General features: G+C 40.1%; 1 protein-coding gene across 1 annotated transcript in view; it reads left to right on the top strand.

The window, feature by feature from the left end:
* The window catches only part of kcnv1 (potassium voltage-gated channel modifier subfamily V member 1), a 49,785-nt gene extending 36,643 nt beyond the window's left edge, over window positions 1–13,142 (top strand). Inside the window, exons 3-4 of the mRNA XM_060824174.1 lie at window positions 734–1,702; window positions 12,609–13,142. Coding sequence (XP_060680157.1) covers window positions 757–1,702; window positions 12,609–13,117 — 1,455 coding nt within the window. The 5' untranslated portion in view covers window positions 734–756 and the 3' untranslated portion in view covers window positions 13,118–13,142. The remainder of the gene's footprint in view (window positions 1–733; window positions 1,703–12,608) is intronic.
* Window positions 13,143–16,492: the final 3,350 nt, after the last annotated feature.

Raw genomic sequence — 16,492 nt, 5'->3', positions numbered from 1 at the left:
TAAAGAGTTGACCCGGGTTTGTTTCCTGGCCGTCGTAGTGTTGTCATTTCTAAACTGACATTTAAAGGAAAGGCACTGGGTTAAAACCAGAACATGAATGTTCCATTCTGTGGCAAAATGGATCTGTCAGATTGCTCCTGGTAAGGCGGCACAGTGGCTCAGTGGTGAGCATTGCTGAGTCACAGCGCCAGGGACCCAGGTTCGATTCCAGCCTCAGTCTGTGTGGAGTTTGCACATTCCCCCCGTGTCTGTGTGGGTTTCCTCCAGGTGCTCTGGTTTCCTACCACAGTCCAAAGATTTGCGGGTCAGGTGAATTGGCCATGCTATATTGGCCATAGTGATAAGTGCATTAGTAGGGAGTAGGTGAGTGGTTCTGGGTGGGTTACTCTTCGGAGGGACGATGTGGACTGGTTGGGCCGAAGCGCCTGTTTCTGCACTGTAGGGAATCTAATCTAATCTAAGTATTCCTTGATTTCTGTGGGGGAAGAAAATTTTCATTCAAAATCCATTTTTCATTTGTCTCTAGAACTTTATGCTGACTGCTGAGTTTTATGATGTTTGTAATCTTTTGAAAAGAAAGTTGAAATCTGTTAGGGAGGTTTTCATTTTACCAATTAAGGCCTAAAATGCATTACATTAAATGTTCAATGTGTTTTGCAAAGGAAATTGATATAGCAACTTTGTTAATGTTTTAAATGTGTCCTCACAAGCAATTTCTAAATTTATTTACCAGGCCATCGTCATTGACCATGTACCATGAAGTCTCCCAATTGTTCTCCTTGGTTAGTTGAACAGAATGAAGATAATTGTTCTGTTTTCTCTCTGGAATCCAGTGTTTTCTACAGCGAAGAATGTCTGAATAAAAATTCTTTGAACACCATCATCATAAATGTAGGGGGTAGCAGGTTCATTTTGTCCCCTGAAACTCTGTTGTCCCACCCTGAAACACGTCTGGGGAAACTGGCTATGTCCGAACAGGATTCGGTGCTGGAGTTATGTGATGATGCCAACTTTGTGGACAACGAATATTTCTTCGACCGGAGTTCTCAAACATTCAAGTACATCATGAATTATTATAAAACTGGTAGATTACATGTGAATGAAGAACTTTGTGCAATGTCTTTTTTACAGGAAATTGAATACTGGGGAATAGATGAATTTAACATTGACATTTGCTGCAGAGACAAATATTACAGACGGAAAGAAATTAATGAAGCTTTAGACATAAAGCAAGATGCGGAAATGATTGAGAATGAAGAGGAAGATTTCTCTGGAGTAGCCTGTGAAAACCTAAGACAAAAACTATGGCTTATGATGGAGAAACCTGACTCTTCAAAGATGGCGAAAGTATTTGGCATCCTTTCTGTAGGATTTGTTCTCATATCCATTGTAAATATGGCACTCTTTTCCCTTGAATATACAATATTGGAACCTCTTTTATTGAATGTGATTGAGTATATTTGTATCACCTGGTTTTCTGCTGAGTATTTACTGAGATTTTTCTGTGTCAAAAACAAATGGAAGTTTCTTAAGAGTCTGGTAAATATCATCGATCTTATCGCTGTGGTCCCATTTTACGTCACCATGCTGGTGGAGCAACTTTATGGAAGTTTCACAGAATTGGAAAATGTGGGAAAGGTTGTCCAGATCCTGAGGTTGATGAGATCACTACGTATGCTAAAGCTTGGAAGACACTCAACAGGTAAGATGCACACGGAAATTTTCCCACAGAAGAAAAAAATATTAAAGATAAAATTAAGTACTGGTTTAAATACAAATGATTTTTGAAAATCTATTTGTGACAGATTGTAGTTAAGCAAATGATTTGAAAACGTGATTTTTTTGCTCTACGTACAAACACTGGTGTTTCAGTAGTTTCATAGTACAATCATGATATACCATAAACTACTTGTGAAACGTCCTGTTGAATGCAATATGAAAAGCTCTACAAAATCCTTTTTTTAATCAGTATTCAAGTTCTGTACTACAATCATATTCATTTAGCTTTTTGTAATAGATACTTCTCCATTTTATCTTTTGCACATAGTTTGGCAAACATATCTGACTGCTATTTCTGACTGACTTCAATTTTCTTTCTCCATGAACTCTAAGCTTCTAGAAAATTCTGCTAGCCATATCCTGACTTGCTCACTGCTCACTGACCTTCATTGACAGAAATTTAAAATTCCCATTATGTTAAAATGTCTTCACATCCTTGCCCCTCTCTATCTTTATAAGCTCTTTTAGCATGGATCCCTTCACTAACTGGTGAGGGAACATCCTGCTGGAACCTCTCCTCCTCCACTAGCATCTTCCCCTGTTCCGCCTTATCTCTACACGGTATCCTACTCGTGTAGGATTTCACAAGGAAGGCTTACCGAAACAATATTCTTCCTTCCTGCCATTTACCTGTCAAGAAAGGACATCTGATAAATTTACAGAGCCCTGAATTGGCAGTGCAGTTGTCAGTCTCAAATGATTCCTGAGGAAGGGCTTATGCCCGAAACATTGATTCTTGGATGCTGCCTGACCTGCTGCGCTTCTCCAGCAACACATTTTTCAGCCCCTTCACTAATGACTAAACAAGTGCATCCTCAGCTTTCCATTCATAAACATGGAATTCTCACCTTTTACCTCTCTGTAAATCTGTACACTTACAAGACTCTTCTATCACATCACACTGATTATCACATTTGTTGTTAGACACCCATCCTAATATCACCTCGTTTAAGTTATAATCAGATTATGCTCTGAGGAATCATCTGTTAAAGGTGCCATATGAATGCAAGTTATTATGTTTTTATATTGTAAAATTACAATTGATGTTGGGAAAAGCCTCAGTGTTGCTAAGTAAAGATTTCAGTCATATAATTGAAAATATGACTTGTTTTTGTCCACTACAAAATGGACTGACATTCCTGCAGTCTAATAAAGCAATCATATACGCCATAAGTGCCAATCAGTTCCAAATTATTTTCTTTCCTGATACAAGAAGGTGCACACTAATGGAAAACTGTAAATGATTTAATTTGTATTGTTAAGGTTTTGATTAATGTTCACCCTGATTATCATCCATTTTTCAGCACTGTATTCTGCTTATTGTTAACTTCAACTGGAACAATAATATACCCGTCAGTTTGCTACAGATCATTCATGGATAAATTGCATTAATGAATTTTCTCCTAATCAAATGTAAATGTGATTCATTCAAATTTCTGAGTTACAGAATAAGTGTAAACCACAATTGTGCTTGATTCTAATCTAAACATCAGGTCATAGACAGAGAACACAGAGGGCTAAAACCTTCAACATATTGTCTAGCTATCACCATTGTTAACAGCTAACCCGAGAATGCAACTTTAAAAAAAAGGTTTTGTGATTTACACATGAATGAAGTGAAACTATCACTGTATTCTAACAGATGAAAGGCTTAACAGACAATCAATTTTTCAATGTATAATTTCAGTTACATCACACTGCAAATTTTTGCTATAAATTCTGTGTTATGATCGAGCCCTCCACTATCACCTGGTGAAGGAGCGTCGCTCCGAAAGCTAGTGTGCTTCCAATTAAACCTCTTGGACTATAACCTGGAGTTGTGTGATTTTTAACTTTGGTTTCCTGAGATATTGAATGAGGATTGAAGTCCCCTGCATAATATATCGCATCAACATGCGAAAGTACTAAGATTTGTTTTAATAGTCTTTGACTTACTGCCTCAAGTGCAGTTAAGGTCAACCCTCCTCTTCCACTTAAGGAGTCATTGGCTACATTGTCCATACATTGCTTAACCGAGTCCACTCACTGTCTTCAGAGGAGGTCAAAACCAGGGACCTTTGGGTGAGATAAAAGGATTATTTTGTGGTAGTGGAGAAGGGTACAGGGGGTAAGGGTGGAGAAGAAGGTGGGCACTGCAAATATCCCACAATACCATTCATATAGATAATGCTTGCATTCCTTCTGGAAAGTTTATGGTGTTTTATTACAGATGCTATTGTGGCTTAGTAACCTCGATTGCATCACAGAAAAACCTGTGAATTTTGCCTGCTTGATTCTTCTCGTTTGTAAGAAGGAATTCGATGAATTTACCTTTTCGGTGCATTTCAAATTGTGAGATGTTGCTAATATCTCCAACACTAGCTTGGAGGGAGCTTTTCACATGTAAGTTTATGCCATGATCACCTTCACCGCGACTAGCGATATGATTTTGTCTTGCTCTCAGGCTCGAATTTTGGTTGCAGCAGTTGGCAATTTTTTTTAAGAGTCTCCTTACTGAAGCCCAGCCATCTCAAACACTGGTGAGGGAATATCCTGCTGGAACCTCTCCTCCTCCACTAGCATCTTCCCCTGTTCCGCCTTATCTCTACACAGTGTCCTACTCACAAAGAAGGCTTACCGAAACAATATTCTTCCTTCTTGCCTTTTACCTATCAAGAAAGGACATCTGATAAATTTACAGAGCCCTGAATTGGCAGTGCAGTCCTCAGTCTGTATTGATGACATGATCTGCCTGCTCTACGCACTTTCTGTAGATTCTGTAACTGCATACATTAAAACCTTTGCAAACGGTATATTAAGATGTCTTTTTTCTTTGGTACAATATTTACTCATAGATTATTTTATACTGGAATTATTTTACTTTTTTATGTTTTTATTATTGTACTTGCAAGCAATTGCATCATACTTCATTTCTAGATAACTTCCAGTTGATTCCATTGGTAGTCTTCAAATTATTGTCTCGCCTTTTCCATTGTGGAGCTAAACATCATTTCACACAAACCCAGCTGTATCTGCTTCCTTTGCAAATCTTATTTTTCTAATTTGCAGCTCTTTCACTGTGGCCTGTAAGACCTGAACCTCTGACACCACACTGTAGATTGCTTCCTGATTCTCCCAATACAATTCAGTGATTGGAAACCTCCTAACTATTCAACTGTCTTCACATTGAAAGGTCTCAGACACAGCTACCAATCAATCCACTGACCCAAACTGAAGTCTAACTCTTGGTTTTGTATGAAAGTGGCATACGAATGTACTAAAGGAGAAAGTTGCTGGTGACTATATCTTTAACAATCAGTTTAGATCGAACAATCCTTTATCTGCACTGAAATGGTAACCCGCATTTGACAATGAAAAGAGATTTGTGAATGCATTTTAGATCAATATTTGATGTGAAGTTAACACCTTAGACACCTGCACCATAGCTATTTGTATTTGTGAAGTTCTTACAAACTGGTAACTCTTCCGATGCACAACTATTTTTGTGACCTTTGGCATTAATCTCTTGCCTTTCTTCGCAGTAGAAAATATAGTTGAGTTAAAGATTCAACCTTGGCGATAAGCACTTTATCACGTGTTCTTGTTGTCACTGTTTGCCCTTGGTGCTTGTGTATGATATGGAAAATCTACAATTTAATTACCCATTTCTTCTAAGGGCTACTACAGTGACTAAAGTCTTGGAAGTAACCAGCTATTGCAAATCTATCTGAGACTCGTGGGATTATGGTGACTCTTGATTAATATCTGCACAGTTCCAAGATGGACTTATTTTGAGCCAAACATCATGAGTAGCTGTTTGACCTTGAGACTTTCAGCTCCATTTTATGTGGATTTGGATCAAACCAGCTGGAGGAGCTGTGTATGCAGTGATTCTAACAGTATCATCTGCGACATGGGTTTTATCACTAATCTTGTTTGGCTTTTAAGGGCAAGATATCTAAGTTCATCTGGATGTTTAGTATGGTCAAGTGGGGTAACTGCTGAGGCCGACTTGTGTACAGGAACTTCTGCTGAAACTAGGACAAGATTCTGCAGGTGATTGAGTTTTGGATGAGAAGCTAGTTTGAGATTTCCTCTCCTTGCATTCTACCTCTCCGTCTCCTTTTGACATCAAGACAGACAACATCGTTTTAGGAATCCTGGATGAGGTTCTCCTCCAGACTTGAAGGTGGGATCAGAAGTCCTAAGTGAGGCTTTTATGCTGTCCTTGTAACACTTCCTTTGATCGTCATGAAAGCATACTCCAGACTGAAACACTTCTTGAAAGTTTGCTTTGATGAATGAATGTTAGACATTCTGGTTATATGGCTGGCCCAACCTCATTGTGGCTGTCTCAATATGTTGTTGTGTTATCTCAGGCAAGCAACTCAGTGCCTGATATTTTGTTTCCTTGCCGTCTGATCTATAAGTGCTTCTGAAGGTTGCTGAAGTGATACAGATTGTGTTTGCTGGCTTGATTCTGGACACAGTCCAAGTCTCGCATGTAGAGCAGTGCAGGCAGAACCCTTATTGTGTAGACTTTCAGTTTGATAGCAGATATACTGCTCTTCATCCCAGACTGATTTCTAAAGTATGCTGAAGGTTCCTCTTGCTTTGGGCACTCTAGCCTGTGTCTCACTGTCGTTTCAAAACAATGGGGAGATCGGCTGCCAAGATAAGTTGATGAGCCCACTTTTAACATGCACTGGTCAGTTTGAAATTTCATGATCAAGATAGGGGTTACCTGGAGCAGGTTGGTAGGTTGCACCAATGTTCTTTGAGCTGATTGCAAAGCTAATGTGGCATACAGGAGCCCAAACCCATGCTATGCTTCATGTCCACGTTTGTGCCAGCAACCAGAGCACAGTCATCAGCAAAGCGGACATCATGAAGTATGGCCTTGGAAATTTTAGTCCTTACCCAGAATGAGCACAGATTGAGCAGTTACCCATCCATGCAATATCCATTTGTAAAAACAGGATCACTACCAGGAAAGGCAAATGTTGTACTGTAGAGAATCATCTGGATCATCTGCAAGAGAGATGCAAAACATTTGGCAGAATCAGAAACCAGATGAAGTTCATTCATGTGGAAAACACCAGAACTGCAAGGGATGTTGTAATGCTCACAGCCCTGTTTAACTCCAGTAGTGACTGGGAAAAAGTCAGAAAGCTCATTACCGTCCAGGCTAAATGTATATATGTCATCATGGAATAATCAAACCATTGTGATGAATCTCCCATAGTTTCCAAAAAACTTCATAGCACCGATGTGAAATGCCTTGGTCAGGTCAACAAGCATAGTGCAGAGGTCCACGTTCTGCTCTTGGTATTTCTCCTGCAGTTGACAAATTGCAAATACAGGTACACAATCCTTTATCCGAAATCCAAAGTTCTTTTGTGAAGTTTTTTTCTCCATAACAAGGTTGTTTGCTGTGCAAACAATTAACCAATTCCCCACCCACTCGACCCACATCACTCAGATGTGACATGGGGACATAGCTCAGCCAGGCAGGCATCAATTCTGTCTCAGGGCTCATAGTACTCACAGGTGCATCTGGTGATCAGTAAGATATTTTTTAATTTACTGTTAAACTGTCACTTATTCCAAATTCTGAAAGTCAGCTGGCCCTGGAGGTTTCAGATAAAGGATCATATGGTTCATTGGTCTTTTCTGAAACGCACCGACTTTCTGGCAGCAGAGCTGCAGATATTAACTCGGATAGCATCAGTTCCTGAATCATTTCCACTGGACAGCAGTTTCACTGAATTTGTCATTTTCAACATTTTGTGTGAGGGTCATCAAGAGAATAGTTAACAGCAACATGTGTCAGCCTGTTATTTACCTCCTTTGGATGGAAGCCAATTGAGGATGTCGTTAAACTTCTTTCATGATTTCTGGCTTCACTTGGAAGTAATGTTGACCTGTTGGCACTGAGGATTGGTAGTGAAATAAGGCAATGGTCTTAGTCACGTTTTAGAGCATGACAGATTCCCTCGCAGTTCTGGTGTTTTCCATGTGAATGAACTTCATCTGGTTTCTGATTCAGCCAACTGTTTTGCATCTCTCTTGCAGATGATCTAGCAGACCTCTTGCTGAGATAGAAACAACTGGCCATTGAGGTAAACCCTGTGAAGCAATGTTACTCCAATGGGGTATGCAATATCCTTGAAGGTTTCTCAGTCAACCTCAATGCAGCAGGTGTCATTTCTCATTGTGTACAGCTGACTCCAAGAGGTTTTTCATGACCGCCTGTTTGACCCTCGAGACAATGAAATGCCTTCATGGCCTCAGGATATCTGAGGAATAGACATTGACATTTTAACGTTTGAGTTGATAACAACGATCTGTCGAGCACATTATCCCACATACCATGCGTTAAATGCACACTCTGTCTTCCTTGCAATGACATGGACAATTAGATGCCAGTTCACAGAACGGGGCTGCATCTTGTCATAATTAGGGAGTTGGAAAACTCTGTTAGTGGTTAAGGGCTCATGCTTAACACATACTTTCAGAAGTGGAGTAGGGAGGAGTCACCATTGCCGTGACAATTATCAACTACATTTTTCCTGATGACCCCTTTCCTTGTCTGGTCTATATCAACTCTTGACTTAGTTATATTGAATGAATAGCTTGTCTGGATGAGCAATAGTCAAGGAACACATGCCGCTATAGAATTTTTCCTTGATTTCTTCAGGGTTGATTCTGGTGGGGACAAATACACTGAGAGTTACTTGGCTGTTACTGTGCAGGAATGTTTAAAAACAGTTTGATGACTTTTAACAGACATGAAGAGATATTATTCACTGAGGTGGTTCATGACAGCAAAGGTCTAGGCCAGTTGTTTGCATCCTGATCAGACAGCTAGATAATGGATGGACAGTGAGGAAAAAAGTGAATAGGACTTGAGCATGAAGTTAACCATATTGATGGAGGATTGTACGTTGTCAGCCTCACTCACCTGTCCTGTCCACTGGTAAATTGAGTGTAGACCACTGGAGATGGATCCAAATGCAGCGGGTGACCAGGACATTAGCTGTATCTTGTCAAAAAGCAACCTCCTATAACATGGTGCTGATTCACCTCCAGGGCCATTCAATCTTAAAGGGCTGACTGTAATATGCCAGCAATCGGAATATCCACAGAAAAAGCCTTTAATATGCAGATCTCTAAAATTGTTTCATGCTCCAAGATGATCTGTGCTATTGTAAAGCTATCTGTCAATGTGATGACCACCTCCATTGTACAGCATATGTTTTGCAGCATATTTTTTTAAGAGTGTAATCATGCCAATAGAAATCCTACACTCCTAGTCCTAGCTGACCTCCCCCTAATCATCATCCAACTATAGTTGTTTCTGCTCAAGCATACTGTACAACTCGCCCAGCATTCTCTCCGTAGCACACCTTTAGCTTGACTTGGATCTTTGTATGTGAGCAGAATCATGCAACTAGGTGAATACCAAGGCTTAAAGGGACAGTTTGTTCAGCAAACTGCCCTCCCAGATTACCAGAATTACTAAGGTATCACCCTGGGGTTGTGGCAGCAGCTCTGTGCAGTACACACTCACTCTGCTCCCTCAGATTGAGATTGAATTGAATCTATTGTCACATGAGACACAGCGAAAAACTTTGTCTTGCAAGTAATACAGGCAGATCCCAGAGTCAAGTAGCATAGATAAGTAAATAATAGGTAAGCAGAAAAAACAAAACACAGGTACAGGGGAATGTTAAGGGTTTGTGAGTCCATTCAGTATTCTAACAAAACTTCAATAATTTCAGACCTGAGCATCTTCTCCTGAACATTCTTCCCCCCACCCCTGACACCAAGCTTGTTATCACACTTACAATCTATTGTTCGCCACTAACGATCCCCATTATATTCATTCTCTCAGGGTGACCTTTACCCACTCCCTTGTCTGCGCAACTATTTTTCTCTCTCTCTGGGCTCCATCCCCACCTATCATTCACTCCTTTTCTCCCCCTGCTATTTTTAGCATATATACCAATCTTTTGCCTTCTGAAGAAGAGTCACTGGGCCTGAAATGGTAGCTGTCTGTATACAGAAACTGCTTGATCTGTTGTGAATGGAATAATGATCAGTAACTGGCAGAAAGCAGGCATTGGACAGTTCATTAAATGGTGAATTGGAGTTCCATTTACATTATCACTTTTATATTTACAGAGGAATATCGGAGTTATCACTTATCCAAATATCAGACTATCCGGCAAGATCGCAATATCCCAATGCTCGGCTAAAATTGTTATCTGACATTCGATTATCCGGAATTATAGAGTCATAGAGATGTACAGCACGGAAACCGACCCTTTGGTCCAACTCGTCCATGCCGACTATATATCCCAATCCAATCTAGTCCCACCTGCCAGCACCCAGCTCATATTCCTCCAAACCCTTCCTATTCATATACCCATCCAGATGCCTTTTAAATGTTGCAATTGTACCAGCCTCCACCACTTCCTCTGGCAACTCATTCCATGCACGTACCACCCTCTGGAGGAAAAAGTTGCCTCTGAGGTCTCTTTTATATCTTTCCCCTCTTTGAATTAACCAAACAAAATACTGCCCACTTGTGTCCTTTAGATAATCCAGGTTCCTTATGTACTCATTTTGCACTCTGAGTTGATTACCAACAGCCTGGCTTCAACACTGACAGTCAATATTATAATTGTATTTTGAGGTGCCCTAACAGTGCCCAACCTACCTTAGCATGACAAGAACCACCCCTCTCCTGGTTCTGCTGTCCAGAGTCAACAGCTGCCTGTTCTGTCTTTGCTGTTGGTAACATTGGAGGCCTGCTCATTGATCTTTAATTGGATGACATGTTTGGGGGCTAACCGGTTAGGATGCCATCTACAGGAAGATTACTGTCATTGATTGTGGGTTCACTTGATCCTTGCTGCAGTCTAATTCACTATTTTTTTATTTGTTTAGTGGAACAGAATAAGTTTAAAGTTACGTTTATAAAATAGACATAAATGTGACAGTTAATATATTTGGGCCAAATATAACTGTCTGAGACCACTTAGAATCTTTTTACATGGATATCAAATGTGTATTGCAACATAAGCTGTTCTGCAACTTAATAATCAGATCACGATGCAAGCCTGATCTTACTAAAGCTAGAAGCTTTGAGATTATCCCTACAAAAGGGACATATCAATTGGATTCATATCAGGTACCAGATAATCCCAAATCAAATCCAAGATTAAAATGTGTTCAGCTGTTTACTTTATGGATTCCTTTTTGCACCTTTTAAAAGCCAGCGACTCAAATCATACTCAACTGCAGTTTGAACTTAAACATTAATTGTCCAACAGATTATGCTGAGTGTTGTCTCATATTAGGACGTGTCCTGCTGTTGCTCAGCTAAGTGCAGTGTGTAGCAAAAGAAAGCCACCAGGATAAATAAATACACATGTATTCATATTAATATCTGAGTATTAAACAATTCCTGAAGAAGTTCAAGGGCAGATTTCTTTTTATCATCTGTTTAGATTCCTACCAGTTGGAAAAGGTTGCATAATTTGCAATTGGTGTATAGCTATGACAAAGTGATTGATGACTTTAATGGCTTTAACTATGAGATTTTTCTAAAATTTTGAGAACAAAAATGTGCTGAATGACATGTTTTATTTCTTCTGAGTTTTTTATTGATTTTCTTAGGGAAAAATAACTATTCTGTCTCATAAAGAACATGTAAATATCTTGCACCCCAATTCTACAGTATTGGACTCATGAACTGAATATTGAATTTGGCTTCCCTAGATTTATCCTAGTCTGATAGTGGGCAGAAGAGGTCTGCCCATTCTATAAACACATCTTTTTCTGCCTCATTGAGATTGCCATTATTAATTGAGAGAGAAAATCTGGAATAGTAGAGAAAAATAACTAACATCTGCCAAGAACAAGTTGACAAAACATCTTGGAGGAAACAGAAAAACCTACAACATGTAAGGCCAATGGAAAATTCATTATTTCAGAATGTTGAGTTAGGTGATTCCTGATGAAGGGCTTATGCCCGAAACGTCGAATTTCCTGTTCCTTGGATGCTGCCTGACCTGCTGCGCTTTTCCAGCAACACATTTTCAGCTTAGGTGCACACATATCATTTCTGAAAGTCTTCCAGTTGAAGTTGACCCATTATCCACACGAGTGAAAGTACTATTCTTGTTTCTGGATATTATTTTGTTTTTGTTGCCAAGTACTGAAAAGCTTTCTGCAACAATCCAAGAAAATAATTTTCAACACCATGTTGCTTGTCATCTGACATAATCAGTTTGTTTATAGTCATAGAGTCATAGAGATGTACAGCATGGGTCCAACCCATCCATGCCGACCAGATATCCCAACCCAATCTAGTCCCACCTGCCAGCACCCAGTCCATATCCCTCCAAACCTTTCCTATTCATATTCCCATCCAAGTGCCTCTTAAATGTTGCAATTGTACCAGCCTCCACCACTTCCCCGGGAACTCATTCCATACACGTACCACCCTCTGTGTGAAAAAGTTGCCCTTTTAGGTTTCTTTTATATTTTTCCCCTCTCACCTAAACCTATGCCCTCTAGTTCTGGACTCCCTGACCCCAAAACCAATCCGAAGCCACACAAACACATCTATAGTGTTTCCATGTCATGTAGCAAGGAGCATTTCCAGCTCACTAATTTACTTACATATCACTTCTCATTCCCTGTTAAGACATTATCAATAGCAGGAACGTACAGTCACACTCTGCATGGCGTGTACAACTTTTTCAAACAGAGTGTGGATTAATTAACAGGTATAAAATGAATAATTTATCATTCAATATTGTTTGTCATTTTTACAGGTCTGAAATCTCTTGGAATGACTGTGACTCAGTGTTATGAAGAAGTTGGCTTACTCCTCCTTTTCCTGTCTGTGGGCATTTCCATCTTCTCAACAGTGGAGTACGCTGTGGAGCATAGTGTCCCAGAGACTACATTTTCTAGTGTACCCTCTGCATGGTGGTGGGCAACAACATCTATGACCACTGTGGGTTATGGAGATATCCGTCCTGAAACTACTGTCGGGAAGATAATTGCTTTTTTATGTATCTTGACTGGCATATTGGTCTTATCACTACCCATAGCGATTATAAATGACAGGTTTTCCTCTTGTTACTTTACCCTCAAGATGAAAGATGCTGCCCTTCGACACCGTGATGCTTTGAAGAGACTCACCAAGAATTCGGCCTTTGATTCCATTGCCAATGTTAATTTGCGAGATGTTTATGCACGTAGCATTATGGAAATGCTACGGATTAAGAGTAGAGAAAGGGCAAGCACTAGAAGTAGTGCTGGAGGTGAAATGTGGTGACCTAGTGTTAGTTAATGTGGTGTGCAGTCTATTTCCAGCCAGTTATTTATAAATCTTAGTAAAAGAGGCAGCCTCAAAATATAGTTGCTCAGGACACTTTTATCTCAAACATAAGCATTACATACTTTTGATCCTAACTTCAATCTCTGTCTTAGTTGGAAAAGAAAACAAAAAATATTTGAAATTTTAATACTGTCAGTTGTGATGTTACCTTTCTGATGGATTCAGCCTCCTCACAGTCATAAAGTCAGGGATTTTAATGACAGGTTTGTAAGGCTACTTTTATAAATGAACATATCTATAAACCAACACATGCGGAAATTACAGTGTCCCATAAAGTACCCTGTAAATATTTTCAAACTTAAATTGTTCCACTATGGAGAATGGAGTGACTTAACTGAGGAGAAACATGGACCATGGAAATGCTGAACTAAATAGATCCAAGATTACATTTCTCAACTATTTATTATATATACACTATTTATTGGAATTTGTAACTAAATCATTATTAGTATTTCACATCGATGTCTTCATATTATATTTTTAGGAATTAGTTATTAACAGAAAACAGTTTTGTACTAGATTTTATAAATGGGACAAATATCAAATGTTAATGTGCTGTCTCTCTCTTTTTGTTCCGACTGCTGAAAGACCATAAGACAGAGGAGTGGGAGTAAGGCTATTCGGCCCATCGAGTCCACTCCGCCATTCAATCATGGCTGATGGGCATTTCAACTCCGTTTACCTGCATTCTCCCCGCAGCCCTTAATTCCTTGTGACATCAAGAATTTATCAATCTCTGCCTGAAGACATTTAGCATCCCGGCCTCCACTGCACTCTGCGGCAATGAATTCCACAGGTCCACCACTCTCTGGCTGAAGAAATATTTCCGCGTTGCTGTTCTGAATTTACCCCCTCTAATTCTAAGGCTGTGTCCACGGGTCCTAGTCTCCTCGCCTAACGGAAACAATTTCCTAGCATCCACCCTTTCCAAGCCATGTATTAGCTTATAAGTTTCTATTAGATCTCCCCTTAATCTTCTAAACTCCAATGAGCACAATCCCAGGATCCTCAGCCGTTCCTCGTATGTTAGACCTACCATTCCAAGGATCATCCGTGTGAATCTCCACTGGACACGCTCCAATCCCAGTATGTCCTTCCTGAGGTGTGGGGCCCAAAACTGGACATAGTACTCCAAATGGGGCCTAACCAGAGCTTTATAAAGTCTCAGTAGCACAATGGTGCTTTTATATTCCAACCCTCTTGAGATAAATGACAACATTGCATTCGCTTTCTTAATCAGAACTCAATCTGCATGTTTACCTTTCGAGAATCCTCCACTAGCACTCCCAGATCCCTTTGTACTTTGGCTCTATGAATTTTCTCACCATTTAGAAAGTAGTCCATTCTTGTATCCTTTTTTCCAAAGTGCAAGACCTCGCATCTCCTCACATTGAATTCCATCAGCCATTTCGTGGACCATTCTCCCGAACTGTCTAGATCCTTCTGCAGCCTCCCCAATTCCTCAGTACTACCTGCCTGTCCACCTAACTTTGTATCATCGGCAAACTTCGCTAGAAAGCCCCCAGTCCCTTCATCCAGATCATTAATATATAACATGAACAGCTGCGGCCCCAACACTGAACCCTGCGGGACACCGCTTGCCATTCAGAGAAATAACCTTTTATCCCAACTCTCTGCCTTCTGTCAGACAGCCAATCCTCAATCCATCCCAGTAGCTCACCTCGAACACCATGGGCCCTCACCTTGCTCAGCAGCCTTCCGTGTGGCCCCTTATCAAAGGCCTTTTGGAAGTCTAGATAGACCACATCCACTGGGTTTCCCTGGTCTAACCGACTTGTCACCTCTTCAAAGAATTCCAACAGGTTTGTCAGGCACGACCTCCCCTTACTATCCATGTTGACTTGTTCTAATCAGAGCTGAAAATGTGTTGCTGGTTAAAGCACAGCAGGTCAGGCAGCATCCAAAGAACAGGAAATTCGACGTTTCGGGCCAGAGCCCTTCATCAGGAATTCCTGATGAAGGGCTCTGGCCCGAAACGTCGAATTTCCTGTTCCTTGGATGCTGCCTGACCTGCTGTGCTTTAACCAGCAACACATTTTCAGCTCTGATCTCCAGCATCTGCAGACCTCACTTTTTACTACTTGTTCTAATCAGACTCTGCTCTTCCAAGAATTTAAAAACCTCATTCTTAATGATGGATTCTAGAATTTTACCAACAACTGAGGTTAGGCTAATTGGCCTATAATTCTAGAAAAATACTGAAAATCAAAAAGAAATTATCTAAAATCAAACTGAAAAGTATTGAACTTTTTGTCCACTTAGAGTTTGTCTTTGAAACAAACTTTGAATATTGTAAAATTGAATAATATTGTTACATTGGTTTTGGAATACATCTGTAACTCCCAGAATTTGATTTTTCTTGATCTGAATAAAGTAATTAATATGTCATATTTCCTGTTATTGTAACTGTAGTTAAGAAGACAAAAGGTTTATTTTCTGTTAAGGTAAAAAAACCCTTTAGGTTAACTCAAGTTGGGCATCACATAAAAATGTTTTGAGGGCAATCAGTAAAATACATCTCATTCAAGCAGACTGAAAAGGACATCATTAAAGCCATCACCTAGCAGCTTCCCAGTGTTACCTTGTATAGACTGGCTCGTCTCTCCAGTTCCTGTGTCTCCTGGAGCATGGCTGAAATCTTTAGTTACTAATCTTTCCTATTTTCACTGCTGGCAGTCACTTCAATGGACAAACCAGAATCAAAGTGCACTTTGATAGGCCACTAAAGTTACAAGTAGTCTGACTGCCTCCAAATCTCTCCACACTTCAGGCTCACTGCCTTTATTCCTGATGAAGGGCTTTTGATTTCGCTGCACTCTGGGTGCTGCCTGAACTGCTGTGCCCTTCCAGCACCACTGATCCCGCCTCCAAATTTGTTTAAAAATGTGTTGCACTGGACAGCACCATCCAATACTGTCCATACAAATTCTAGCCTGCCCTTTAAAAGATTAAGACTCAAACAAGCCCAAGTGGTAGCAAGCTTCTTTTATTCTGAAGTCAGTTAAAGGCTAGTTATGGTGACTGCAAGAAGGTTTTTGTTTTGTAGATTGGACCTGCTTGCCACATGTGCTTGTTTCCTCAGTGATCTGCTACAAGTTCGAAAATGCAGATCATTGGTCTTCTTAGCCTACAGTGGTTTTGATCTGGTGTATGACAGATATTCAAAATATTTGTATAGACTGGTAAATTCCCTGTGCTGCTGCATGTAGGAAGCTAGAGGTTACATTGCTCTGGAGTTAAACTGTAGTAAAAAGAATGGGACATTGGTTTGCATCATCATCTATAAAAGAG

Source organism: Hemiscyllium ocellatum, chromosome 4 (genome assembly GCF_020745735.1).
Source record: "Hemiscyllium ocellatum isolate sHemOce1 chromosome 4, sHemOce1.pat.X.cur, whole genome shotgun sequence".
NCBI classification, from domain to species: Eukaryota; Metazoa; Chordata; class Chondrichthyes; order Orectolobiformes; family Hemiscylliidae; genus Hemiscyllium; species Hemiscyllium ocellatum.
This window is presented reverse-complemented; position numbering and strand designations above follow the sequence as displayed.